Here is a 27,889-nt window from a genome sequence, read left to right as displayed (position 1 = left end):
AGCTGACGAGCCCGGATGTCGTGATGTCACAGGTGCCAAATGTTTCACTGATTACAAGCCCTCGCATACGCGTGCGTTAAATCGTGCCGAGTAGCAGACGACGCTTAGGCCCAATTTAGCTAGCAGGCGGCACTTGTGTACTGTCCTATCCATGCAGCTGTTTCAAATTTCGCTGAACCAAATCGCACCAAAATTACAGGATATACTTCTAAGCATATTTCAAAATACCGTATTATATTTAAACGAAATCGGTAATCGAGAAGTATCAATATTGACGCCGAATTTCAAGTTGTCACTAAAAAAAATCTCACTCTTCGCGAGAGATCTTGGTAAACGCGATATGCACAATCTAGAACTGAAGTTAGCCGACTAGTGCTGTGCGAACGGGGAATTTACGCGGGAACTAAATTAAAAAATGCCATGATTTTAGCGATTTGTGTGATTTACGAACTTTATTTTTCATTCAACTTAGCTCAAATAATTTATAAATTGATTTTTTGCTCCCGATTACTTGAAAGATTTGTCTCATGATATTAGATGGCTAACTTCAGTCTGTGCGTGCGCAGGCAAGTAGGGCTACTACGCCGCGATCACTCTTGTTTAGTCATACAGAGCAGATTGGTTTTAGCGGTGACAGGAAAGTCGACAACTTCACTTACGCTTCTCAACTTGCGATTTGGTTCCAATTAGCGTGAGCAAATGGACATGAGTCATAAAATACTTCTTGTGATTTTGGTGCAATTTGGTTGGGTGAATTTTGAGTTATCTACATGGATACGGAAGTACTCTAGCACTATGCCTACACCAGCGCTTGGATCGCGAAGCGGTGGCACTGTTTGTATCTACGTGGTCGGGCCACTCTTCCGAGGTATGGGTCCTACTAAAACTAGATCTAAGTTAGTCCTTGGTGTTAATACGACCACCATGAGATTTATTTCGACCACAAAAACATTTAAAATCCATAAAGCAGATACCGGTACCTTACCTGCAAAATTCAGCACAGAAACAACAGGGCCTGCAGCACAAGGGCCTCTAGCGGCAACGCTAGACCTTGGAGTCTGGACTTTCGTCTGGACTTTCTTCAAGTTCTGGCTGCAGGGGTATGTATTGCATACTAAACGTTTACGCTGTGCCTATTATTAGCGCTGTGCATGTACAGCTGTCGACGGAGCGGCGAGTAGAATCTTCTCGGTCCTTGACTGCTCACTAGTCCTAGTCCTAGTTCTAGTCTAGAGTCTATATGTACTGAGTGCCGTTTTCTTCTAACTAGGCGTAAACCGTGATTGCCGTCGACTATTTTTTGGATTAAGATTTTAAGAATCACTCAGTCCTCATCTTCGTTAGATAGTTTGAACTGTGATGTCGAACCATTATCGCTCATCATCAATGCATAGTTAGTGCAACGTTACTTACACACAGTTTTCTATGGGCAGCACGTTCGGACAATGATGCCAATTTCATTTTGCATATCTGGAATATTCTCCACAAATTTGATCTAAATAAAAAGCTTTTGAAGAGATTCCTTTTAAAAATTAATAAATATTGTTTAACATGTTTATTTCAGCTCCATATTGCAATTTTACTAAATAACAGTTTTTGCAGTACTTCGTGTGAGATTTCATCAGTAAATTGACATGTGTAGAACCTTTCTAGTGCGTTTTGCTTAAGTCAGAGGTTGGCACCTGTGACGTATGCCAAATTGTGTGGATCGTTCCTTGGCTTGCTCGTTTTCATTTTTTTCAAAAAATCATTACAGGCTTATCCTGGGTTTTAGAATCCTCTCTTTCCAGTTGTAGGCATCAAAAAATGTAGATTAGAATTATCAGACAAGTAGAAAATGTCAGTACAGGTTTCTTTTAAAGACACATTTTCTCCGATCCATACGCCATACACATTCACAAGACAGCTCCTAGGATACGAGGTATCCGTCTACTAGCTAGCTAGTGCATAGTAACAATGCAGCAGATGTCTACGGCTAGCTGCGTGCATGATGACTGCTAGTTCAACGTGTACAGTGATCACACACCACCCCATACACTGTGAAGAGAGTGTGGAAAGAATATGCTTTGTTGTTAAAGGGATGGTGCAGTTCTGGTTTAGATGGGGCTGCACATTTCCACTTTTTTTGTGTGTAGGTTTGTGAGATAAGAAACTTTTTATAGTACATACAAGAGAACATGTAATTCTTAAAGGAATTCACAGTTTATCTGATGAAAATGGCTGAGATATCCAAAAATGTGATCCTATCATAGAGCTGTATTTACATATCGCTAGAGGGCATACTCATTTAAATCGCTGTGATCGCATGGAGAGCTCGCCGCCATTACTAAGAGTGGCAAGTGAGAGTGGCAAGTGCATTATGCACGCGCACTGCATCTGCCAAAATTGTGCATGCAGACGATATTGCCAGTGCGTATTTGGGCATTAAATAATTCTGTATTTTGTATTACAGATTTTCTAACAGCCATTCATGATGTATGTCGAATAATTTGAGAATTAATATCCCATGACAAGATTAAATGCATAGAATATATGCTCTGTAGTACATGTATTCATTTGTGTGATATGTTCAGGACTTTGTGTGTGTGTGTGTGTGTCTTTGTGTGTGCAGGCATATTCACTATGTCCCATTCAAATTATTGTATTCCTAATTAAGGTTGAGGTGGGGGCTTTCAGTAAGTGTGTGTGTGTGTGTGTGTGTGTGTGTATTTGTGTTTGTTATGGATGTGTATGTGTGTGTATTTATGTTTGTTAGGTATGTGTGTGTGTGTGTGTGTTTGTGTACAAGTAATGATCCTTTGATCTCAGAATACACCAAATTCACTCTGAAGCTACCTTTTTTTCAAGTACCGGTAGCCTTGCTACTTCTGTAAAAGTATGGCCTTTTCCTCTGATTTCAGCGATTTTGCTACCCTTTTCACTATACGCGCGTACATCGCCCGTCCGTGAAAAACAACCCCTTTTACACGCATTGTTTATACAGGACTTGTACTGGCAGTGTCCCCAGGGCTGTAGGTATGGGGGACCTGCCCCCCCCCCCCCCCAAAAAAAAAAAAAAAAAAAAATTGTATGCCACCATGTGCCTCCCACCCCCACCCCCTGAAAAAAAAAAAAAAATGCTGAATAGAAAAATAATCACAGTAGCAGTTCAGGGTCCCCCCTACAAAATTGCGAGGCCCCCAGTGCCCCCTACTGGAAAAATCCTAGCTCTGCCACTGATTCCCGCCCCCGGGGATACAAATTATCTCCAAGTCGCGTTCACCACTCGATCAATCAGAGCTAATTAGCTGCGTAGCTGCACTTGGATGTCCGCGATGAACAATCAGCGCTCAGCGTATGAAAATTGATACACTACTGAGGAGATAACTATTTAGCTTTAATTTACATTAAAAATAGCAATTATATTGCATAATGCGTGGTTTTGTGAATGAGATTATCAAATTATCACTCAAATCGTTGATTTTCATCGCGTGTACGTCTTGCAAAGGAGCAAATCCGGCGTTGTCAACCCCGGTTGTCAACGCAACGGTACATTGTTAATACCTGGTACACAAGCGATTCGCACTGTACTGAAGTTTTGCCACTCTTAGTAATGGCGGATCATACTCCATGCGAACACAGAGCCTTAACGTGCGCGCGTATGACGAGTCCGCACTCTAGTACATATAATACAGCTCTATGGATCCTACTAAAACGTGACAGGCCACTACTTTTAATAGGATCTCTTTGTTTTACCTTGTTTTTGGATATCTCAGTCACTACAAATCGATTTTCATCAAAGACTCTTCGACATTTCATAGAGTGGTTTCTAAATATATAATCATAAAACATTAAAAGCTGAATCCTCACCTCAACCGATACTATACCGTCCCTTTAATTGGTAGGAACTCTTCACTGAACATTTTCAAAATCAACATGACACAATGTGTATTATGTCATTTGTACATCTACCACATTCGTACAGAAGTTATAAATACACAAGCTCTCCAACTTTATGAGCTCCCCTCAGTCCCATTCCCTCGCGAGGAATCTGTAATCGGCAAGACTTGTCACTCGGCGACAGAATGCAACTATACAGTGCAGTGCACGCACAGGCGTTATAAGGGACTTCAAAAAGGACACACTTGGTGCAGAGGACATTCAAACCCAGCGCTACAATATCTAAACAAACCTGAATTTTTAAGAAAATTATACCTGACAGGATCCTAAAAGTGCAACCTTTTCCTCTCAAGGAATAGGTGCCATTGTAGCATCAACTCGAGCTGAAATCATCTTGTTTTAGAAACTGCCAGAAGAAAATTGACGCCACACTCCAGTAAAATTTGGCGAGCCTTTGATAATACATTAAGTGCCCAAAATCAGGATATTTGATACCGCTAACTCTCCTTAGAAAGGCTGAAAACATGGACATCTTAACGTCAATTGTGCAACTCTTTCTTCTCATAGAATATCAAATCTAGTATCATTGTACGAAAAACATTTAATAAGTCTCAAATTCCGCCCAAAAACTTGTACAAAAACATGACTTTACATAAAACACACATACTTTACAAAATTAGTCATTTCATCAAAGAGCACTATTTTTGATGTTCACTTCCCATGTTAAACAAGATTCAACATTGCCTAAAAGGAGCAGATGCGTGTAATGTTTTCATTTGCCCCCTGGGGGCATAAAGTGGGAAATGGTGCCCATTTGTACATATAGACATTATATACTTTAGCAATAATACCAGACAAGTTTGGTGAAAATCTTACAATGTATAAAACTTCCAAACAGAAGATGAAAATGTGAAACTTGGGCCCAAATTTGATCCCCCACAGATCTGCCATAAACAACCTTGAAACTACAGTCACCAATACAGACTGAAGCACTACATTAGCTCAAATCCCTGTTGGTTATACAGAAAAAGTTTTGTAAGGATTTCTTAATTTGGGGGCTTTGTCTCTCTTTCCTTCCCTCTGGAGCATTGTCCCTAGGGACCCCCCAAGTAGGAAATGGTGTCCATTTGTATACATGTAATTATCTTATCACTCTAGCAATACCGGTAATACCTGCTATTATGGTGATAAACTGACCATGAATTTTGAAATAATGTAGATTGAAGAGTCACATGTATTGTTGAAAGCAGGAGCTGGAGTGATACTGTATAAGTGGAAATTTTCGCTCATTTCACGCAACCACACGCTAGCGCAAAAATAAAAGCACACAAATGTTTTTGCATGTCATATGTTCCAGTACCGGTAGTTCAATGTCCTGATCCACGGAATCAAAAACACACGAAATACATCTTACCCGGCCAAGCGCAAAAAATTACTCATGCAAAAATATGCACTTTTACAGTATACTAAGCATCAGTCTTCATAGCTCTTTAGCTCACGGATCAAATGCATAAAACTCCTCTTGTTGGTCTCTTGACTGGTTCAACTCATGCACCCATATCTTCCATGGTTGCTGCATGCAATAACACTCAGCAACCACCAATTGCATCTTTACTGACAATCATTTTTCTCTGCAAATCAGGAGGAAGTATTACTACGGGTATATTGGAAACGTGTTGACATGATGCAGGCTTATCATAGTCACTTCTTCTTATACAAGTTGGTCTAATTCTCATATTGTCTATCAGAATCGCCAATACTGCTAATAAACCAATTTGGTCTACTGTCAATTTCATCTAATCATCACTTATTTGGCTAATTGTCCAGACTGACCAGATTAAATGGTCTGATTTGTCAGAAGCAAACTGTTTGAAAAGGAACTACAAAAGAGTAGAAATCCTAATTTTAAAAGAGCAGTCTTCTCATGAGCATGCAATGATTTTGCAACAAGGTGAACACAAACCCTTTCATTTCCCAGGTCCAACAAAGTTAATAGTGGGGGGCGCAAGGGATTTTTGGTTCAAATTTTTCCAAAAGCACCAAAATTTGGCACACATGTAGCCCAATCCATACTATTTCGATTTTTGATGGGCACCAAGAAGGGCGCCCTCTGGGGCGGCCATATTGGCAAAATCCAATATGGCCGCCATATAGGTTTAAAGGTCACTTGCATTTGAAAACATAAAAGGGTTACAATCATTTAAAAAGTCAGGTTAAGAGGTTTTCTGGGTCAAGGAATTCGATTCTGAAGTTTTTGTTATGGTCTGAAGTCAATTTTTCCTTATAAGGTCACCTTAAGGTCATTTAGGAGTCAAGCTATTGTATTCATAACAGTTTATTGAAAAAATGGCTTGCCCATGGTCAATATTCCAGGAATGCCAGCCTTAGTAATAGAATTGCAGTTGTCGACGGCTGAAAAAAAAGGCGTATTTCCTGTGAAGGGCGCCCTCCGGGGTGGCATATTTGCAAAATCCAATATGGCTGCCACCTACGTTTAAATGCCAGTACATAACAAAAAAGTCAGCTTTAGAGGTTTTATGGGTCAAGGAATTCGATTCTGAAGTTGTTTTTATGGTCTGATGTCAACTTTTCCTTATAAGGTCTCCCTAAAGGTCATTTGGGGTCAAACCATTATATTCACAATTGGTAATTTAGAAAATGGCTTGCCTATAGTCAATATAGGAGGAATGCCAGCCCTGCTAATAGAATTGCAGTTGTTGAGGGCTGTGGGAGAGGGAGAAGTGGGCTTTCTCACGAGTAACATCAATATATCTGCTTTCGTGTTAAGATTTCAAACACTAGGTATACACTCATGAATTATAATAAGAACCCCTTTCTGAGAGTAATTAGGTTTAAGGGATCTTACTCAGATCCTTATTTCACAATCAAATTTGAAGACTTGGTAACCCTTCAATTTCATTTTTAATGATTACTTATGGTAATTTTTTCCGCATCATTTCAGTTATGGTCTGTTATAATATGGCTACACAAGCTTTTAAGTGAGGTTCTGTCCAAAGCTATGGAATATCATAGTTCATGTCACAATCATTCCATTAATTATTTTTACATTACAGGCGCTAAGAGGAAATGTCCTCACTGACTGGTCATATTTGCGGAATTCAATATATTTGCATTTGCTTTAATGACAGCCAAAAGAGCTAGTAAGAATTATGGGTAATGCCCTTTAAAAGAGTTTTCAAGATTTGATTATTGGATTACTATTTTCATCTTCATCTGCAAGGAATGCAATAAAAACATACATATATGAGAAATAAAATCCAATTGCTACCTAATACATTAATTGTTTATCAATAAGGGGGGGGGGGTACTCTCTATATTACCAGCGTCCTTGACATTGCCACTAAAAAGAGAAGTGTTTTTATTTCCTCTGTTGCAGTTCAGGGATCCTCAATCACAATAGATATTCATGATTCAGATTTAAATTCAATGAAATAATAATTATGAAGATCACTCCTAGTCTGGATGAAAAAAAGAAAAAAAATCTGTCGTGTTTAAGAGAGTTTTTAGGACATCAGGTTGGCATCAATTTGCTATTTTCAAACTTGTGTAAGAAAGTTTGATTTTAAAGTCCTAATAGGAAATTTGTGTGCCTCCACAGCTAAATATGCCGTTCAGAGAACATGACAGTCCTGGTGACGCCATGTAGGGAACAAGCATATTTCACAGGTGCCACAGTGACACCATTAACAGGGTACAGATTAGATATGCTATAGTACACCTTCCAGGGTCTATTAAGATTCTATCCAAAGTGCTTGGACGCAAATTGGTATGATATCACAAGACTTTATATGTTGGTATCTCATTGGTCTGAAGACTATAGGTTGCAACTCTACTCTCCGCAACATCTCTACGACGCACGTCTCCTGGAGACGAGCCCAATCTCCAGGATTCGCAGGAGAATCGAACATTTCCGATTTTTGCAGAGACTATTTCCGTCTTCCAGCTTGTCTCCGAGACGTCTCTGCGAAGTCTCCATCACTGTGGCCATGTCGTGGGGACTAAATTTGTCTGCAACATCTTTGAGATGTCCCCGCATCTTGTGGAGACCGTAATAACATAATGGCGACGAAAGGGAGAAGTCGCTGAGAAAAGACGTCTCTGATAAGTCCCTGCGACTGCAAAAGCCGTGCCAACATCCCCGTGACTTCCAAGCAAATAAGTTGTCCCTTTGTTTGAAGATGTCTTGGACGTTGCCCTGGAAATCGTGTTAGTTGTGACAGCGAAAATAATTTCGAGACGCTGGCATTGCGACAATGTCTCCTCCCGTCAGATAGGCCTAAATCCCCTCCCCTCCCCCCCCCCCCCCACTTTAAGTTTGCACCAATATCAAACTACTGACCATGGCTCGTCTGACACCTGCTCTACATTGTGCATTTTCACCTTCATTCATTCATTCATTCATTCATTCATTCATTCATTCATTCATTCATTCATTTCATTAATTTTTTTTTCCATTTCCATGTTTTCCACTTCCCAATGCATGCCTTGAAACAGTTGTGGTGCAAAAGAATGAAATTTGGTACTGAAGCATTGCGGAGAGTGGCTGATAGTACTAGTAATTGCCATGTACCTGTGCCATCTTTCCTCCAACTCCACTCCCTGAAGTCAGGTATCACATCAGATAGGGTGGTTTCTGATGATCTGCTCCCACGTTATGACGAGATGATGCCTACCCTCATTGATGCAGGCTGCCCCATAAACCTTGTTGCTCATCAGTCCTTGCTGGACATGAGCACGGTTATTAAAGTAGTTAATGTGTCAGTGAGCTCTGGTTTGCTGACCCATACTACTTAGGCATTTTGCATGCCACATCAAAGCAAGTCTGAAGTAATGTCGCACCCTGTCAGTGCCTGATGTTGGGCTCTGGAAGAGAGGTATGCTGTACAGGAAAGAGCTGAAAAGGCCTTTATCTTTTCAATACCACGACCCACCCGTAACTCCCTCAGATCAAAGGGATTAAAAAAAGCACACTACCGAAAATGTGATGTTATGCTCATCCGTGCGATTGTATACTGTTTTCAGAAAATGCTTTCAGAAAACATTATGTCATCCTTTGTAAGGATATCTTTGCGTAGATCACATCTAAGCTGTTGGAAAGCTGAAGGGTTGTGAGATCACAATTCCTGTTGGATATTTCCGTCTCGAATCAGGTGCTCAGGATGAGTTGTCCGTCCCATTTATTCTTGGATATCTGTGCGCTGATAAATGAGGGCAATTCTTTATTTTTTAATCTTAATTTTCAGGAAGCCGCTACGCTCTTCCAATCATAATTTGAGACTTGAGTGGTGCCATCACCATCTCTTGTCAGAGGACAACACAGTGTTGCTGCACAAAAATGTTAAGATTATTTTCTTCAGGATCAGTATCCCATACAACATCAATAGGTGTTCAGTTTCCCTAGTCATTTGCACTTTCAGTAAAGAAACGGTTTCGTTTGATAAAAAGAGAATAAAAAAGATAAGAAAAAACCTTCAGCTGAATTGTCTTCACCTATACTCTGATACGATACTGCCACTAAAGGACTTTAATGATCGAATTTAGTTAACTGCCCCTAAAATACTGGTCTGACCTGGATTGAGGAGCTCGATTCCCCGGAAGCAAGGGAGAGCAGGCATACACCAATTTCAGCAGGAGGAGAATCATATCGCTTGCCAGCTGGAAAGTTATATAATTGACCATGAAAGGTGACGAGGTGGCTCAGTCAGTAGCGTATGGCTTGCGTTCTAAAGACTTGTGTTCCGGCGCGGGTTCGAATCCCACTTATCTCAAGTCTAGCTGAGCAATGGTGTGTGTTGTCATACCGTCCCCTCTAGTAGAGGCACAACACTTTGCACCTCATCACTTGGATATAAAAAGTGGAAGTCCCTTGTGTGAAAGAACCACAAACCCATACACATGAAAAGATCCCGAATCGGCATTCCGTTATCGGAAAACTCAAGGTGCATAAACCGGTAAAGTGGTCCACCCCAAGTACATACAACTGACCAGCTAGTTGCATACGGGCTATCCAGCTATCTCGTCAGAAGGAAAAACGAAGACAAAATAAGATTAGGCGTGTTTATTACCCTCTTTGCCATTGCACCCTGATTCGGCACCTTGGAATAGGATGGCGGCCGTATTTAAGCATATATATATAAGCAAAGAAAGGAAAAACTGACCAGAAACAATTGATAAATAGTGAAAACTTTGAGCAAAGAAAATGAGAAAAGAAAACGAAACCGATGGAAGCCCATTTTCTGTGCTCAAAATTTCAATATATATATGTATATATCTTAAATATAATTTTTTCATTTATTTGTCATAATCATTGATATGTAGGAGGATTGAACCGTTCTTGGCCCTAATTGACCATTGAAGGAGTATGGAAGAGATGACAAATGGGACAAAATAGGGGTACCAGTGAATTGCAGTTGAATGCTCACAGACGCCATTTCGAAAAATGCACAAAATGCCTGATTTGACCCTTATTTGACCTTGAAAGTGACCTTGAGAGGTAGTAGTGACCTTGAATTGCAGAAATGATATTTAGAATCACATTCATTAACCCCGTAAAATCTTCCACATGGGATTCATAACATTAATCAACCTATTCAATTCGTAACTGCAGTTGACCTTTAACCCGGATGGCGGCCATATTGGATTCCACCAATATGGCGGCCCCAAGGGTTTTTAGTCTTGGCGCCCATCAAAAATTGAAAGAGTATGGTACAAGGGACCTATGAGCCAAATTTGGTGCTTTTGGAAGAATCTGAACCAAACAACCCATTTTGAGCCCTTAGGCCCCCAACTATAAGTCTTACCTTTCTGGTGCTGTATACATGATGTCTTTCCTAAATGATTCATTCATTGTTTTCTCCTTAGCATACAGGTTTTCAACCAATGCCCGTCGTCTCTCTGCTTCTCTCTGAGTTCTGAAAAATGGCAGTTCTTGATCAAGGAAAGTAAGTTCTTAACAACATTCTAATATTACAGTGCATGGTGACTTACCTCAAGAGCTCAGTTGTTTACATCTCAGCAAAACCACAATCATGGTGTCTTGAGAAAACTCCTATTTAAATTAGGGTTTAATCTGATCTACAGCTTGATTTAGCATGTCATTACGTATATCAACCTTCATTTTAATACATTTTGATGAAGTTCCCTTATTATGATCACTCGGCAAGGATTAGCCTTTAGCCTGTTCTGTAAAAAGGAAATAACATAGTTCCTTATTTGTGTCCATCCATAACACCTAATAAAATATTACTTGACTTTCAGTACAGAAATTATTGCCAGATGATATTCTTATTAACCTTTGAACATACAACCTTGTCTTTAGGCAATCTATTATTTTGCTATTGTTATTAACAATAATGATAATTTACATTTTTACTGCACTTAATACAAACTTTTTAAGTGCATACCATGATCATCAATTACACCGTAACATACATAATCTTACATTATTAAAACTACAATAATTTCTTTCCCACATTTACATAAACTAAAGAGCATTTCATGATATCAAATATCAAACAATTGGTCTCAATAACAATCATATATATATATTAACAACCAAATACTAAAATTAGCATGCTTATTACAAAAAAATTATAACATAATGACATACAGATGTATTATATACAACAACACTAAAATGTGTTAATTTAAACTTTAATATACTGATCTCATTCAATGTGTCTTCAGCAGGGTCTTAAACATATTTAATGAAAGTGAAGATATATATGCGAGATATGAGAAAGGAAGGAGAAAACGGTGAGTAGCCTTGACATCACTATTCTTCCCACTGTTCCTCCTTTTCGGAAAAGTGCAAGAGTTGAAAAGTTAGTCTCCACTGGGAATCGAACCCGGATCTCTGTCATGGAACGCCAACTCCATAATTAACTCCACATCGTCACATAATGTACCCCCGGATGTAATAATCATAGTCCTTCGCACTGATTTTTTTCACTACATATGTTTAATTTCTTAGAAATTTGCTTTTAAATGCTCTATAAACGCGACTTTTGTACTCTGTTTTATAAAAGGTCTGTACCTCCCACACCCTCCCCCGCTCGGTCGCTTCGCTCCCTCGCCGAAGATCTCACATCGTCACATAATGTACCCTCCACATGTTATTATCATAATCCTTCCAACTGATTTTTTTCAATATGTTAATTCCCTAGAAATTTGCTTTTAAATGCTCTATAAATGCGACTTTTATACTCTATTTTTAAAAAAAGTCCCTACCTTGCCGCTCGGTCGCTTCACTCCCTCACCGAGGATCTCAAACCTTCACATTAATGTACCCCCACGGATGTAATAATCATAGTCCTTCGCACTGATTTTTTTCACAATGTTTCATTCCTTAGAAATTTTCTTTTAAATGCTCTATAAATGCGACTTTTGTACTCTTTTTTTACAAAAGGTCCCTACGGTGGGAGGTGGGGGGTACCCCCCTTCCACACCCTCCCCCCGCTCGGTCACTTCGCTCCCTTGCCGAGGATCTCACATCGTCACATAAATGTGCCCCCATATAGAGATTTTGCCCCCCCCCCCCCCCTCAAAAAAAAAAAAAAAAAAGTGTTTCAGGGCACTTGAGCAAAGGATACAAGTGGTATGAGTTTGAGGCCTTCTTCAGCTTTTGGTCAAGTAGCTGGACATCCTGCTGATACCTCCTGATATTGGATCTGATGTCAGCATTGATCTGCAAGAAAAAATAAAAGATGTGTACACAAAGCATGGCAAATTCAACAGTCTCATGTAAATGTTTACATCAATGTCTATATCTTCACACTGAATATTGCACAATTTGTTTAGGAGTACCGGTATTTGCAAAAAGAGAGAAAATTTATTTTGATACATCACATGAAATTACATAAAGCACAGGTTGCACACAAATCAAGATGTCTTCAACTAAGAAACTTTAAATTTTATTACATGATATCTGAGACTTTAAGAAAATTCAATCTCTTCAACTTAAATTAAGGCTTTGATCTCTTTGCGATAAAATTAGGGAAAGCTCTTTATTAACAAGGGACCCGGGGTCTTGCGCTCACCTGAGTATCGCAAGTTCACCTTTCACGCAGTCACTAAATTACACACAGCTCTACTAAAATTTGACCAGGCATTCTCAAGTAGAAGATGAAAATGTACAATTAGGGCCCAAATTTGGACCCCCCCCCCCCAACTCATCGTATTAATTTTAGCTCTATCACTTCTTGTTCTATAGAAGAAGATTTTTAAAGATTCCTTAATTTTAGGGGTTGGGGCCCCCCTGGGTGGGGCATGGTTCCCATTTAAACAAACTGAGATCCTAACCCCCTAGGGATGTGTACCTGCCAAGTTTGGTGAAAATCCATCATGAGGTTTTCAAGAAGAAGATGAAAATGTACAATTTAGGCCCCAATTTGGACCTTCCCACCCATCCCTCCCCTTGCCCCCAAGGGGGCACCCCGGGATCTGCTATGAACAAACATGAAACTAAAGTCATTAATGTACTAACTCATAGTATTAACTTAGCTCCATCACTTCTGATTCTAGAGAAGATTTTTAAAGATTCATTAATTTTGGGAGGTTTTGGGGCCCTTGGGGCCCTCCAGATGGGACACGGTGCTCATTTCAATAAACTGAGATCCTCTCCACCTAGGGATGCTACCTGCCAAGTTTGGTGAAAATCGGTTATGGGGTATTTTCAAGAGAAAATAAAAATGTACAATTTAGGCCCTGTTAGGACCCCTCCCCATCCCCCGTCCCTGGGTCCCAAAGGAGGCACCCATGATTCTGCCATGAACGAACTTGAAACTACAGTCATCAATGTACTAACTCCTAGTATCAACTTAGCTCTATCACTTCTGGTTCCAGAGAAGAAGACTTTTAAAGATTCCTTAATTTGGGGGGTTTACGCACGACGCACGACACACGATGCATGATGGACGATGGACGACGGATGACGCACACCGGACGAAGAATGATCGCAATAGCTCACTTGAACCTAATAAAAGGTGGGTCCCATTTTTTATTAGGACCACTTTGTTTTACTTTGTTTTGTTTTGTTTTGTTTTGGGGATATCTCAGCCATTTCAAACTGGATCTTCATCAAATAAACTTTGAATTCCTCTTAGAATTGTATGCTCTAAAGTTAATCATTCGTATGTGGTTTAGCATCTCCTAAAATGTTGAAAACTGAATCTCCATTTCTACGAAAACTATACCATCCCTTTAATGCTGATTTACAATGTGTGTTTGCCATCTCCCCTCCCCCTTTCTAAAAATCATTCAGTCAAGTACATGGATTATTTCAAGTGTCTAACTCAAAAGTAGCTGCAAAGCTGGGATGCTTTCTGCAGGATTATTGACCATTTGTGTACTGAGAGACCTTCCCAGCTAGCTACATGCATTCACATGCAATGTATGAGGATGTCCCATACGTAATACATTTGTCCCATACGTAACATTATTTAAATGCCTATAAAAATATTTCTATTACTATTTTTTTTTCTTTCTATGGTATCTAACTTCTTTTAACATCAAATTAGAACTTCCTAGAAGATCACTCGAATAACCCCAGTAATTTCAGAAAATATCTTTACAAAAATGACCACAATTTGTTATGTATGGGACATCTCATGAAAGGACATGAGCTAATTTGCATAATTATTTGCATAATCCCTAAATTTTCATACCAAGTTAAAGGGTGTGTACAGTTCTGGTCGAGGTGAGGATTTAGCATTTAACGTTTTGCAAGATATTCAGAAACCACTCTATGACATGTCAAAGAGCATGCAATTCTAAGGGGTATCAAAAGTTTATTTGATGAAAATCGGTTTTGGAATGGCTGAGATATCCAAAAACAAGGTGAAACAAAGAGATCCTAATAAAAGGCGCGGCCTGTCGCCTTTTATTATTATCACTTTTTTTGATATCTCAGCCATTTGAAAACCAATTTTCATCAAATAAATGTTGAATCCTTCTTAAAAATACATGCTCTTTCATATCTCATAAGAGGTTCTCATTATGTCACTTAGGAATGTTCAAAACATGAATCCCCCACCTCAACCAGTACTGTACAGTCCCTTTAAACTATTTGATGAACTTCTTATATCCACATATTAATCAAATATTATTTGCTTTCCTGTGAATATGAATTTTTATAAATGTCCCATACGTAATGATGTATTTCACATTTATGCAAATTAAGCCCTTGAAATCTGCATAAATTTACATAATATTTTTGAAATGAAAATGAAATGAAATGAAATTTATTTACCAAACCAAACAAACAAACATTGTCAACAAAGTCACAACAATGAATAGTTTGAAATAAACACTTGGTTTGGCAAAAAAGAACTGGCAATTAGCGTGCAGGCTAGTCGAGGCCAGTCCTTTCAATGATATAGATCATAATATTAACATATCATTGAAAGGACTAGTCGCGGCCAGTCCTTTCAATGATATAGATTATAATATAACATATTTACAATATTCACAGAATACATTGTTATATGTACATATTTTCATAGGGGATCATTTATACTATATTGATAACAGATATTTTCGCAATGATATCGGAAAAGCATTACGGGTGTTTATCTCTTTTACATGATGTGGGAATCCTCTCCAAATCATACTGCCTGCATATGACAAGGCGTGTTTACCTGTTTCAGATCTGATTTTTGTTGATTTATAATTCATATTATCTTTAAACCTTGTATCGTAATTATGCTCGATTGTAAAACAATAATCAGAGATATCGTGCGGTAAAGTATGATGAATTAAGTCAAACATTACAGTTCCAATTACAAATTGGTATAGTCTGTAAACATCTAGTATTTGTAAATGATGAAATAAAGGGCCATGGAAATCAAAACTTCAACTCATACGATTCAAAAATAAAACCAAACATGTCAATATTGAGCCAATATTGAGATTGGGACTTGCTCCAATACAAATAGTGAATGGTCATGAGTGTGACGGTACATCAGATTTCGCACGAAGTGAAAGATAGAGGTGCTCTATTCAACAAGGCGAAGTTGAGTTGAATAGCATGCCTCATCTTTCACTGAGTGCGAAATCTTGTTCCAATTGCACGAATAAAGACCATACACTATTTGTTTTATACAACACCTCGGACATCAACAGCATGTGGTCCACACAGATTCTTGAATTTAGCACTGAAATGGCAACCATTTTCCTGAAAGGCAACTGAGTACGACCCCAATAGCTGCACAGTCACAGTCAGTCGTGTACGTACATATATATGTGAAACTGATCGGTGAAGTTGTTTACAAAAAAGGAGTGAAAAAAGTATGCGCTTGTAAACATACTTGTAATTGTTGAGTGTGCACAGCATATGCTTGTTTATTGTGACATCAGAGCCATGTAATGGAACAAAAACTTTGAATCAATTGTGAGTTTAACACAGGAGTCAATGGAAATTGGTGACATCAGCCATGCACAATCCATTTTTGCTCCAACAAACTTGCATGATAAAGATTAAGTTTGCACATCTACATACTACAGTGGTCACATATACCAAATTTCATGCCAAGTGCTCAAAGAACAACATTTTGTAACATTTCTTTAAAATTTGCTGTTGCCATGGCAATGCATTATGCAATACTAACGAAAAAGGTGTCTTGCTCAAAAAATGAGAGAGTAGTTTGTACTATCATCTTCCTTTGATAGCAGTCACACATGCCAAATTTGGGGTTATTTGCTCAAAAAATGAGAGTAGTTCGACCCACAAGTTTTTATGAAAATATGCCGTTACCATGGCAACGCATTATAACAATACTAACAAAATAAGTGTCTTGCGCATCTACCTTTGATAGTGGTCACACATGCCAAATTTTGGGTCAACTGCTCAAAAAATGAGAGAGAAGTTCGATGCACAAAATTTTGCAACGAACTGATCCGACCGACCGATTGACCGAGCCGCCCGACCCTCAGAGTGATTCCTATATATAATAATAATAGTGAGACTCTTATAAAGTGCTCATTTCTACCTAAAAAAGATACTCAAGGCGCTATAGAACAGAGTACATATTGTGTCACATTACAACAGTATCACAGAAAATAATAAGACAATAAACCAACAAACAATAGGCCTATATACGTACACATACTATACATACAGGTATACAATATTGTCAATACTGTACGAGCTGAAGTTTCGTGGTGGTTTCGCGAATCGCCTTTGAACCGCAAAAATAACAACGCGTGAATAAGTAAGTTCAGTTCGACCCTCCCAACCACGAAATTAACAACATGCGAAAATGTCCTCCAAGTAGCAAATTGCGAAAATATCTGTACGCGAAAATTTCAGCTCGTACAGTACCCCCATACACACTATGTGTGTATGGGTGGGGATATAAAAAAGATATTAAGATGAAGTAAATTGTACAACAAAAAGCCCCATGATATATAGCTGCACATGCAAACTTATTTGCTGGTTGTTGTTTTTAAAGAATAATCATCGGTATTTTCTGCTATATTATAAAATGCAAGTATTGACATTCAAAATGGCCACCAACCTGTCTATAGCGGCCACCTGTCTATAACGGCCACTATTGTTGTTTCCCTTGAGTGGCCGCTATAGACAGGTTTGACTACAGGTATTGCCTTAGTAATAACAACTACAGAGAGTGTTCAATGTAAATAATGCCAGATCTTGTTGGCTAGTCAAAGTGGACAGTAAGCCACCAAGCAGCAACAATTTTCTCGGTAGATGGTTGAGAACATCAATAAAATCATCAATGACTGCCAGCAATTCAGGAGTTTTAAGACCATTTTGACAGTAATGCCCCAGTCACATAGCCATCCCGGATCACCCTGGACCACCCCGGATCTGATCCAGGATGATCCGGGGAGAGATCCATGTCGACGCCTTGGACATCCGTATATGTCCGTGTAGTTCTGGGGACATCCAGCAGGCCAACAAGGCAACTTTTGGAGGTCAAAAACATCCGGCGTCATCCGGGGATTGACAAGTTGGCAGAGTAATCTGGGATGGTCCATGTGGCTGCTGTGTACAAAGCTGTAGCTGTCGTGTTGATCCGTGTACATGTAGATGCCGTGTTTGTCCGTGTAGACGCCGTGCTCTTCTGACCTTATCTGTGTAGCTGCCGCGTTGATACCGTGTGTACAGTCATACCAACTCATCGACACTCCATCGGGGTCGAAACTATCTCGGATCTCCCCGGATCTCCCAGGATCACCGTGTAGATCCATCCTTGAGCATCCGTGTTTATATGTGACTGGGGCATTGAGGGAAGCCCACAAACTATTAGGTTCACAGATGTGCATTCATTTGTTGTTATGCAGCATTCCAAAGTGTCCTAAGCCTTTGGCAAAAGGACACGATGAAAAGCAAGTTGGTACTTACAAATAGCACCAACTCCATCTCCTCTACAACCCTGACATGGAATGCTATGTATACACATCCTGTTGGTGTTTTGTATCTCCTTTATAATGGCATCATCTTCATCCCACAGCCAAGTTTCAGTGAGGAGCATAATATCTACATCATGAATCATCATGAATGAATACAGCCAGGACCAGTGATTTGTTTTTCAACGATCCAGCATTTCAATGACATAATATTCAGCAACGTCATGTTATCACAGTTCTCATCAATAATCACACATGATGGCTCATCTCCTGTGGAACACACATAGATTTCTTTTGTCCAGTGCATACTCCCTCATGGTGCTATGCTAAAGGCAGTAGCCTAAACAACAGTTCTCGTCGGTATACAAATTTGTACTTAATATTTGCTTTTACGGTAAACTTAAAATGTTATTTAAAAGCAAAGAAATTTTAGAATACACACTGCACATCTTTCTCAAATCCTATGAGTAAAGACATGATTATTACCTTGGAGTGATTAGAACCTGCCCTCTGGAGTCTATCCCGTTCATTTACCAGCTCCATAATGGTTTGGCCTAGTCTAACACAGGCATCATGATCACTCAGCCTGAAACAGAGAAAGAAAAAAAAAAAGAATGAGAGGAAATATATGATTTATGTGACCCTGCATCACAAAACCACCAAAAAGCCATCAGACATGGATTTTTAGTTCAGGGCAGATTCTAAAAAAAGCGGACTCTTAATTGTTGAGATCATATGTAACATTTACATGTACAAATATGGATTTTCCTAACCTATCTACATAATGAAACAAAAGGACACACCAGAAAAGTGTCAACTGGGAAAGGAGGTTTTGAAGTATAGGGTCTATTCAAGTTCTTCATCTCACCAAGGATGTAAAACTCTGTAGCAATCACAACAAGAGGCCCGGGGGTCTCACCCCAGTATCGAAATTTCATCTTCCACGCATTCTTGCTGAGAACATTGTAAACTTGGGGGGGGGGGGGGGGGCAGCTTTGAGGGCTTCTATGGGAGCATGGTGTCCATATGCATATTCCATCACATTAGTAAAAATAACTGCCAAGTATACTGTATTAAGAAATTTTAACTCTGCAGTTTAAAAAAAAATCAAATGTAAACCCCAGGATCTACTATAAATAACTAACCTTGAAAGTGCATTCACTAATGACTTCACTCAATATTTTTCCTCTTTCTTACTTTTTTTATGTTGTGGTTCTGTGGTCATTGTATTAAGTATATTAATGTACATAAATTGCCACCCTTGTGATAATGCACTGGGTTTGATGACAAATTTGACCATGTGTTTGCAAGACAAATAAAATGTATTGCCCCCCCCCCTACTGTAAACGCGGAAATTTTCGCGGTACATTAATTTTCGCGGATTTCGCGCTACGTTCAGCTAGCGCGAATTCAATAACGCGCGAATATATCTTCACAATTTTCTATGCACATTTTGAACGGGATGAACTGTGTGCGCTTCGATGATACTGCTGCGTAGTACAATGTACAGGCATGTTTACGCTACTAGTACTGTGCGAAGAGACGATAGATTGCTGTGTACTGTAGCATACATGTGCGCACCGCACGCACCGATGCTACATTCCCCTGTGACTACGGTACTACATTCACAGCTGTACTACGTATTTGAGTGCTTGTACTCGCAGTCGAGCCGCTCGCTACGTCGTTTGTCGTACGCTGGCATAGCAAGATATGTAGCAGAGGCTTTGGATGAAAGCAGTGAATGTGTACTACAGTAAAGTAACCTGCTGCGGAGCGCGAATTTAAGAACCCACGAATACGTTTTTGAGCCGCTCAGCGCGAAAAATTAATCGCGCAAAAATATTGACGTTTACAGTATTTACAGCCCACCCCTGGACCTGCCATTTGCACAAAGTAAAAGCTGTAGTCACCAATCTACTTAGTCATAGCACTAACTGAGCTAATCTCTTCTGGTTTTAAAATCATAAAGATTTTAAAAATTTGCCCCCCCCCCCCCCCCCCCCGGCACTGTATCCCTTGGAGCCCTTAGGTGGGGAATGGTTCCCAATTGCACAAATTATACTCCTATCACCCTAGCAATAATCCCTGCCAAATTTGGTAAAAACCTGACTATGCATTTTCAAGAAGAAGATGAAATGTGAAGATTGACCTCAAATTGGTCCCCCCACCCCTCATCCCCCGATCTACCACAAACTTGAAACTACAGTCACTAAATTAAATTGCACACAATAACTTAGCTTATCTGTATCATCCTGCAAGTGCAAAGTTCCAAGTCCTTCCTGGGATTAGGGTTAGGGTAAGGGTTAGGGGCATAGGGTTTGTTGTGGCATTACAAAACTGCATGCATTCAGCACCGGTAAGCCTACTTTTACGGTAGACTACAGGAATACAGTGTAGTATCAAAGGACAAGTCTACCTTCATATACAGGGCGTACATGTGGATTGAGTGAATGCAGCAAGTAGAACACATCAGTGAAAGTTTGGGGAAAATCGGACAATCCGTTCAAAAGTTATGATTTTTTAAAGTATCTGCACAGTTACTGCTAGATGAGAAGACTACTACAGTGTATGATGTCACATGCGTACAATGATATAAAGAAAATATCAAGAGAATTTCACAAAAATTTACTTTTTGAAAAAAGTGTGCATTTCCTCGACTTGTCACTGACGTATGTTAAGGGTAATATTATTCCCCTTGCCTTCTGAAAGAGGGAAGTCAAGTGTTCTTCTATTATGCGAGAAAAGTAAAAATATCTTGAATTTTCTTTATATTTTCTTTATATCATTGTACACATGTGACATCACAAGCTGTAGTAGTCTTCTCATCCAGCAGTGACTAAGCAGAAACTTCAAAAATTCATAACTTTTAAACAGATTGTTCGGTTTTCCTAAAACTCTCGCTGAATGTGTTCTATTAATATTGCTGCATTCACTCAATCCACATGTCTATGAAGGTGAACTTGTCCTTTAACTATGTCATCGTTCGAATAGTAAACACAAACGCAGAAACCAGCACATGGGATCAATACATAAAACCCCGCTGTGATGTGCCTTAGAAACGCAGTCCTGCGTGAACATAGAAATGTAAGGATGATTTGAATTGGTCACTTGCTATGTGGTACGGGAGAAATATAGGAATGCAAATGGTATGAGAGAAGGAGATTTTCAAGATTCCTTAATTTGGAGGTTTTGCCTTTCTCCCCCTCGGGCATTGCGCTTCAGGGGCCCCCTGGTGGAGAATGGTGCATACATTTGTACAAATATATATTCTATAGTATTACTCACTATACACAGCCCAGTCGCTGTATAAATCGCGACAGGGCTGTACCTGAGCGGCCCACAACACAGAGCAAATACAAGCGAATTTTACAATCGCGTTGAGTTTTGACACTTGACATCATTGTTTGTCACCTCAAACTTATTAAAGACAATCTTTATTAAAGGGAAGCAGTCCTGAGATTTTCACTGTACTGATAATTAAGAAGAGTAAAAAATATAACCTTTCACCAATTTATACCCGTGGACATCAAAAATTGTCTCCGTACGCGATTTTTAAAAAATAATTCCTGCAAGCGATCATGTAAGAGCCTGCCAAAAGGTGCAACGTCATTGATGCCCTACTCTCAAGTTGACAGCCGTGCCTCAGAAAACCAATTGAAGTGTTCAAAATGATCATATCTGATTTTTTCATAAAATGTGACAATATGTGGTTTTATTATTTCAAACAAAATATTTCAAGCTTATTTATATATACAATTAATATAAAAATAAATAGTAAACATGTATTTATAAATAACTAGGGATGACGAGCAGAACACCGCTGGAAAGAGTTGTGCATCGATGACGTATGACTCTCCGCCAAGACTTGCTCATTTGCAGAGTCACACTTTTTTAACCGAAATGTACGAGCTTATTTGGTGATTTGAAAGTTTTGTTTTTGATGAAAGTAGTTCATTGGAGGTACCAACAGCAACATATTTTTTTTAATTTCGTGAGGACTGCATCCCTTTAATGATACTTCATAGCTATGTTATTGATATTGACAAACACAATTCACAACTTATCAAAAACGAAGACTACATTGTATATGCAGCGTTTGCTAGCAGTACATCTGATATTCAGGAGTTCACGTGATCTGAATGCACTTTTAAAGGTCATGCTGTCGACCGTGCTGCTACACTCAAGCAACGCATGCACGCAAGAGATCGTTGCACAAGTTTATGGTCACACACGCGTGCTCATAATTTGCAGAGAGATCAACGCACCATTTTGAATTCTGCAACGATGAACTTGACGGTCAGGGATTGCGCTAGAAAGTGGCATTTTTTTGTTCCATGGACTTATCGAGAGGGCTCTCCATGGACTTTACGTACCTTTTGTAATATAAGCATGCACTTTACGTGAGTACCGTATAAATTTTTATATGTTTTGTAGTTGTGTTGTGGTTTCCGATGTGATGGCGAGGCCCCGCTCGTCTGACCTTCGCACGGCGTCTGGTCGGACTTTGTATTACCAAAGCGATAATACCTGCCCAGTTTGGTGAAAATTTGACCATGCATTCTCAAGAAAAAAGATGAAAATGTACAATCTAGGCCACAATTTGGACACCACAGGCTCCAAGGGGGGGGGGGGGGGGGGGGAGAACCCCTGGATCTGCCATTGACAAACATGGAACTACAGGGTACAGTCATCAATGTACTTACTCATAATCTCAACTTAGCTCTATCAACTTCTAGAGAAGATCTAGAGTATAAACGAGCCCATGATTGGTATGGCGCCATGATTTGTACAGCCTAGTATTCTTTGACACACCGAGGCCAATGAATAATTCATAGCCTTGTCTTGTACGTTTGGTAAGGGCACCACCTATCGGCAGGGTACCTTGACATCGGCACTCTGCGTATCATGGCTGTTTGCATATAAAACAAAAAGGTACGCGCGGGATTAAGTGCCATTAGCTATGAAAACAATAAAAACGAAGAAACGAAAATCAAACTCACAAACAAACAAACCAAACTAAACAGTTCTCAATTACACATCTGCTCAGTAATGACGCATGGCTGTGAAATTCACGTGTATTACCTATGGAGGGAGGGGGTGCTGATCGTGAGGTACCCTAATAAGCTGCGCGAAGAAAATGGATCGCATGCACTAAAATTGTGTTATTTTAAAACGGAGATTCGGAATCAACAGGACGGTCACGACATTCAAAACTGCAGTATAAGTTGAGATAAAGATTTGGCAAATTTGTTTTATACTTTTGGAATAAACAAGCTACAGATCCTTAGGGTGACGATACAATAATGTAGGTGGTACCCTCAATCATAACTCCTGTTTGAAAGATACAGCCTGTTTCCTCTTAAAATTCACAGTAAACAGGGCAGCACAGACCAGTATCGTGGCAGTAAATTAAGCTTCAGAAAAAGCTTTTGATCTTCTTGATCTGAAGCCAAACTAGATTTCAAGCTGAAAATTAGCAGGCTATCCTCATTTTGGACCACCATTTACCAGTTGTTGCGCACTGAATAGTGAATAGACCTAGTCGTCGTCTTTTGTGCAAGTGAAGTAAACTTTATTAGTTGGTTGTGATGTTCAGTCAACAGCAGCCAGATTACAAATCAATGAAATGACTAGCAAGCTCTATATTTACATAATACTGTCCGCCTTGCCTCACAGCGCTGTGCCATGATTGGTACAGCTATACCGGTATATGCCTCTTATGAGTGATAATGTTGGCCCCGCGCAAATAAATGAAGTTGCATTACAGTGCTACAGCAGCACAAACAAATCATGTGCGTGTACCAATCAAGTTTCTTTATTCTATATTGACACACAATGTTCCAAAAAGATACACTCAAGAATTTTAGAATTAGAAATCTAGATCTAGACCTCTATACTATAGCAGGAAAACCGTTAAGTGTATAGGCGTATCTACCAAACATGGGCACGTTAGAGTGTGGTTTGCCCTAACCATACACAGCCCAGTCGCTGTATAAATTTATAGCCGTGCTTCGAATTCGCCGTACGGCGTCTGATCGGGCTAGGACAGGTTTGCCCGAACACAATATTGAACTCGCGGGACTAAAGGAATAGGAATTGGCTTCTAACGTTAGAATCTATGTAGAATCTAGATCTAGACTGCCAAGTGCAATGTGCAGCGCCAACCAAGGTTCACACACGATATATCGATATATTTTTGTTGTAAGCTGACAGTCTATTATGAAAACACAACAATACAAGGAACGTGCACTGCGGTAACTTGCCAAGAGTCGCCACCAAACACAGCCATGGTTCTCTCTAGCAGCCTGAACCTTAGTCTGTTTTCCAGACCCTTTGCCAACTGTACTGCTGGGACTCCGCGGCGACGAAGTCGCCGCCTTTGTAGCCTTTAAACAAGGCGACTCGCTCTGCGTGCCCCCGTATAGCGCGTTTACCCCACAAACCTGTTGGCCAGCGAGTGGAGCGAGCATGTTTCCTGTCTGGTTATGTATACTTACTACTCGCATGTCAAACTTATAATATTGTTTCTTGTACATTCTGTTGGAAAAATACAAGTGAAAAAAAATTATGAATTTGACTAAAATTTATTCAGAAAATCCTGTAGGCACTGTACTAGGCCTACTACCTAATGCTAGTCAATTTTTCTCAACTGTAGATGGTTTAGTCTGGAAACATTTTTATCATAAGTATTGTGCACAACGTAAAGAAAGTATATATATATATCCTGTGTGTACACACACACACACACACACACACAAATGGTCAGGGAATATTTGTGTATAATTATGTATAACTTTTTATATTATCACCATCGTGATCTGGTGATGTTAATTATTCCACGCTGAGAGCGGTATGTGATTTATCCCGCCCTCTCTCTTTCACCCTTATTCTCTCACTCGCGGGATGTTAGTGCATTTTAGTAAAGGGCAGATTCTGAAAGAGCTGATTCTAAGCTTTAAACTGTTGTATAGCTCAATTGAAATGGGCTCTCCTAACCTATATAAATGTTGGAAAGAAAGCATACACTCTGGAAAGGTGTGAACCGAAATTAAAGGCTCTGAAGTACAGGGTTTATCTGTCTATTCAAGCGCGTAAAGGACAAGTTCACCTTCATAAAGATAAGGATTGAGAGAATGTAGCAATATTAGTAGAACACATCATTGAACGTTTGAGGAAAATCAGACAATCCGTTCAAAAGTTATGAATTTTTGAAGTTTTTGTGCAGTACCCGCTGGATGAGAAGACTACTGCAGTGTATGAATAACTTAGATGTCACATGCGTACAACAATATAAGGAAAATATAAAGAGAATTTCACAAAATTCCATCTTTTGAAAAAAGTACACATTCCTCTGACTTGTTACCGACAAATGTTATGGGTAATATTATTCCCCCTGCCTTTAGAAAGAGGCAAGTCAAGTGCTCTTTTATTATGCGAAAAAAGTGAAAATATGTTGAATTTTCTTTTACATTTTCTTTATACTGTTGTACGCATATGACTCACAAGCTGTAGTAGTCTCCTCATCCAGCGGTTCCAACACAAAAATTTTAAAAACTCATAACTTTTGCATCGATTGTCCAATTTTCCTCAAACTTTCACTGATGTGTTCTACTAATATTGTTGCATTTTCTCAATCCTTATGTTTATGAAGGTGAACTTGTCCTTTAATCTTTACCAAACCTTGCTAGCTGTGCCATGAATGAAAAAAAAAAAAAAAAACAGGATGTTTAGTTTGTGAAAAAACCCTATATGATAGGGTGTTTTGTGATACAGCAGACCTACACGTATGCATCAAATATGATATCTTGAACATTTTCTTTTTTAATCACAGCTCCCAAAGTTAAACACTACCTTTAATATTCAGTCTCTTGGCATTGGTTCAAAATGTTTCCTGTAGATCAATTATTGTTTGACTCATTCTGGTGATGTTAATTATGGTATAATCATTATGGTCTTAGCATGACGGCATTGTCTAATGGCTTTTATAATAGTATTAAGAATGGTAGTTTTGTGATACAGCAGACCTACACGTATGCATCAAATATGATATCTTGAACATTTTCTTTTTTAATCACAGCTCCCAAAGTTAAACACTACCTTTAATATTCAGTCTCTTGGCATTGGTTCAAAATGTTTCCTGTAGATCAATTATTGTTTGACTCATTCTGGTGACCATAATGATTATACCATAATTAACATCACCAGAATGAGTCAAACAATAATTGATCTACAGGAAACATATTTCAATTTCAATTGCTTCTCTTTTTTTCTTTATTACATACGTGTGTTGTTGATTGATTATACTGACTAGTATATATAACTATATTTGTGTGTTTGTGTGTGTGTGTGAAGAGAGTTGGGCACAGTTCCACGCCCAGTGACATAAAAAAAAAAACCGTGTTTGTAATACATGACAAATGGCGTATACATAGAATGACTCATTCTGGTGATGTTAATTATGGTATAATCATTATGGTCTTAGCATGACGGCATTGTCTAATGGCTTTTATAATAGTATTAAGAATGGTAGCTGCTTATTCATGTCTCCAAAAGAGTTACATTGTTTCAGGTTATATGGTCAGTTTCAATTGAGCTATACAACAGTTTAAAGCTTAGAATCAGCTCTCCGGTATTATACAGGTAGCACGAGTAGCACTCAAAAATTTTAAGCTATATTTAAGGGGGGTTAACGTAATAAGGAAAATAATTCATGTTGACTTGTGACAAACGCTATTCTTTTTTTTTAATTCCGTAATGTTCACTTAGGTGTCAGTATAGAATTCATTGAAAATGAATAACTAGTTTTCATCCTCAAATGCAATGGACATTCCTGTCCATTATAAATTATGATAGACTAACCCCAACTTTCAAAGCAGATGCACCATTCTTTCAAACGTTGAAGAGTTGAAGTTAAAGAAAATGGCAAGGGTTTTTGAAGGAATGGAAAGGAGGAGGCACACCTCAGGGCAATATTGTGAGTCCTCACACAACATCAGTGCGTGCAACTTCTTGTTGGTTTGTCATGCATGGTCACTTTATTACCCCTTTTCCTGCAATAATCAAGTATTATGTACAAACAGAATGTAGTGCGCACTGGAGAATAACTGTAGTCAATTTGGGCTGGCTAAGAAAAAAAAATGTTATCAGCAGTAAAACATTCTTCTTCTTTTTTTTTTTTTACATTACCAGGTAGTGTTCAATGCTGTGCCCCTCTTTCTGTTGAAGGATTTTTTTTTCTTTTTTTAAAGCCAGGACACAAACAATCAATTGCGTGTGTGTGTCGGATGTTGCACTGCACTACGTTGTGTTTTAAGAGATCATCTTCCAGTAACCCTGAAAGTATGCCGCTTACATGATAGGCCCATCATGTCCAGGTGTCAAACCATGTAAACATAACACAAGTACCTCCAATCTACATTTTGTGATATTATAAATACTAAATATTGCTTCTCTTTTTTTCTTTATTACATACGTGTGTTGTTGTTTGATTATACTGACTAGTATATATAACTATATTTGTGTGTTTGTGTGTGTGTGTGAAAGAGAGTTGGGCACAGTTCCACGCCCAGTGACATAAAAAAAAAACCGTGTTTGACTCATTATTGTTCGCTCGCTCCAC

General features: G+C 39.0%; 1 protein-coding gene across 1 annotated transcript in view; it reads right to left on the bottom strand.

Moving 5' to 3' along the window:
• Positions 1-24,575, bottom strand: part of LOC139712266 (syntaxin-8-like) — a 104,421-nt gene extending 79,846 nt beyond the window's left edge. Inside the window, exons 1-4 of the mRNA XM_071624107.1 lie at positions 24,534-24,575; positions 18,757-18,856; positions 12,492-12,586; positions 10,701-10,811 (exon numbers count right to left, since the gene is read on the bottom strand). Coding sequence (XP_071480208.1) covers positions 10,701-10,811; positions 12,492-12,586; positions 18,757-18,856; positions 24,534-24,559 — 332 coding nt within the window. The 5' untranslated portion in view covers positions 24,560-24,575. The remainder of the gene's footprint in view (positions 1-10,700; positions 10,812-12,491; positions 12,587-18,756; positions 18,857-24,533) is intronic.
• Between the last annotated feature and the right edge of the window lie 3,314 nt (positions 24,576-27,889).

This window comes from Diadema antillarum, unplaced genomic scaffold (assembly GCF_040938485.1).
Source record: "Diadema antillarum isolate AM-2024a unplaced genomic scaffold, OU_Dant_1.0 seq00001781_RagTag, whole genome shotgun sequence".
In the NCBI taxonomy this organism is placed as follows: domain Eukaryota; kingdom Metazoa; phylum Echinodermata; class Echinoidea; order Diadematoida; family Diadematidae; genus Diadema; species Diadema antillarum.
The sequence above is the reverse complement of the archived record's forward strand: the minus strand, read 5'-3'. Positions and strand labels throughout refer to the sequence as shown.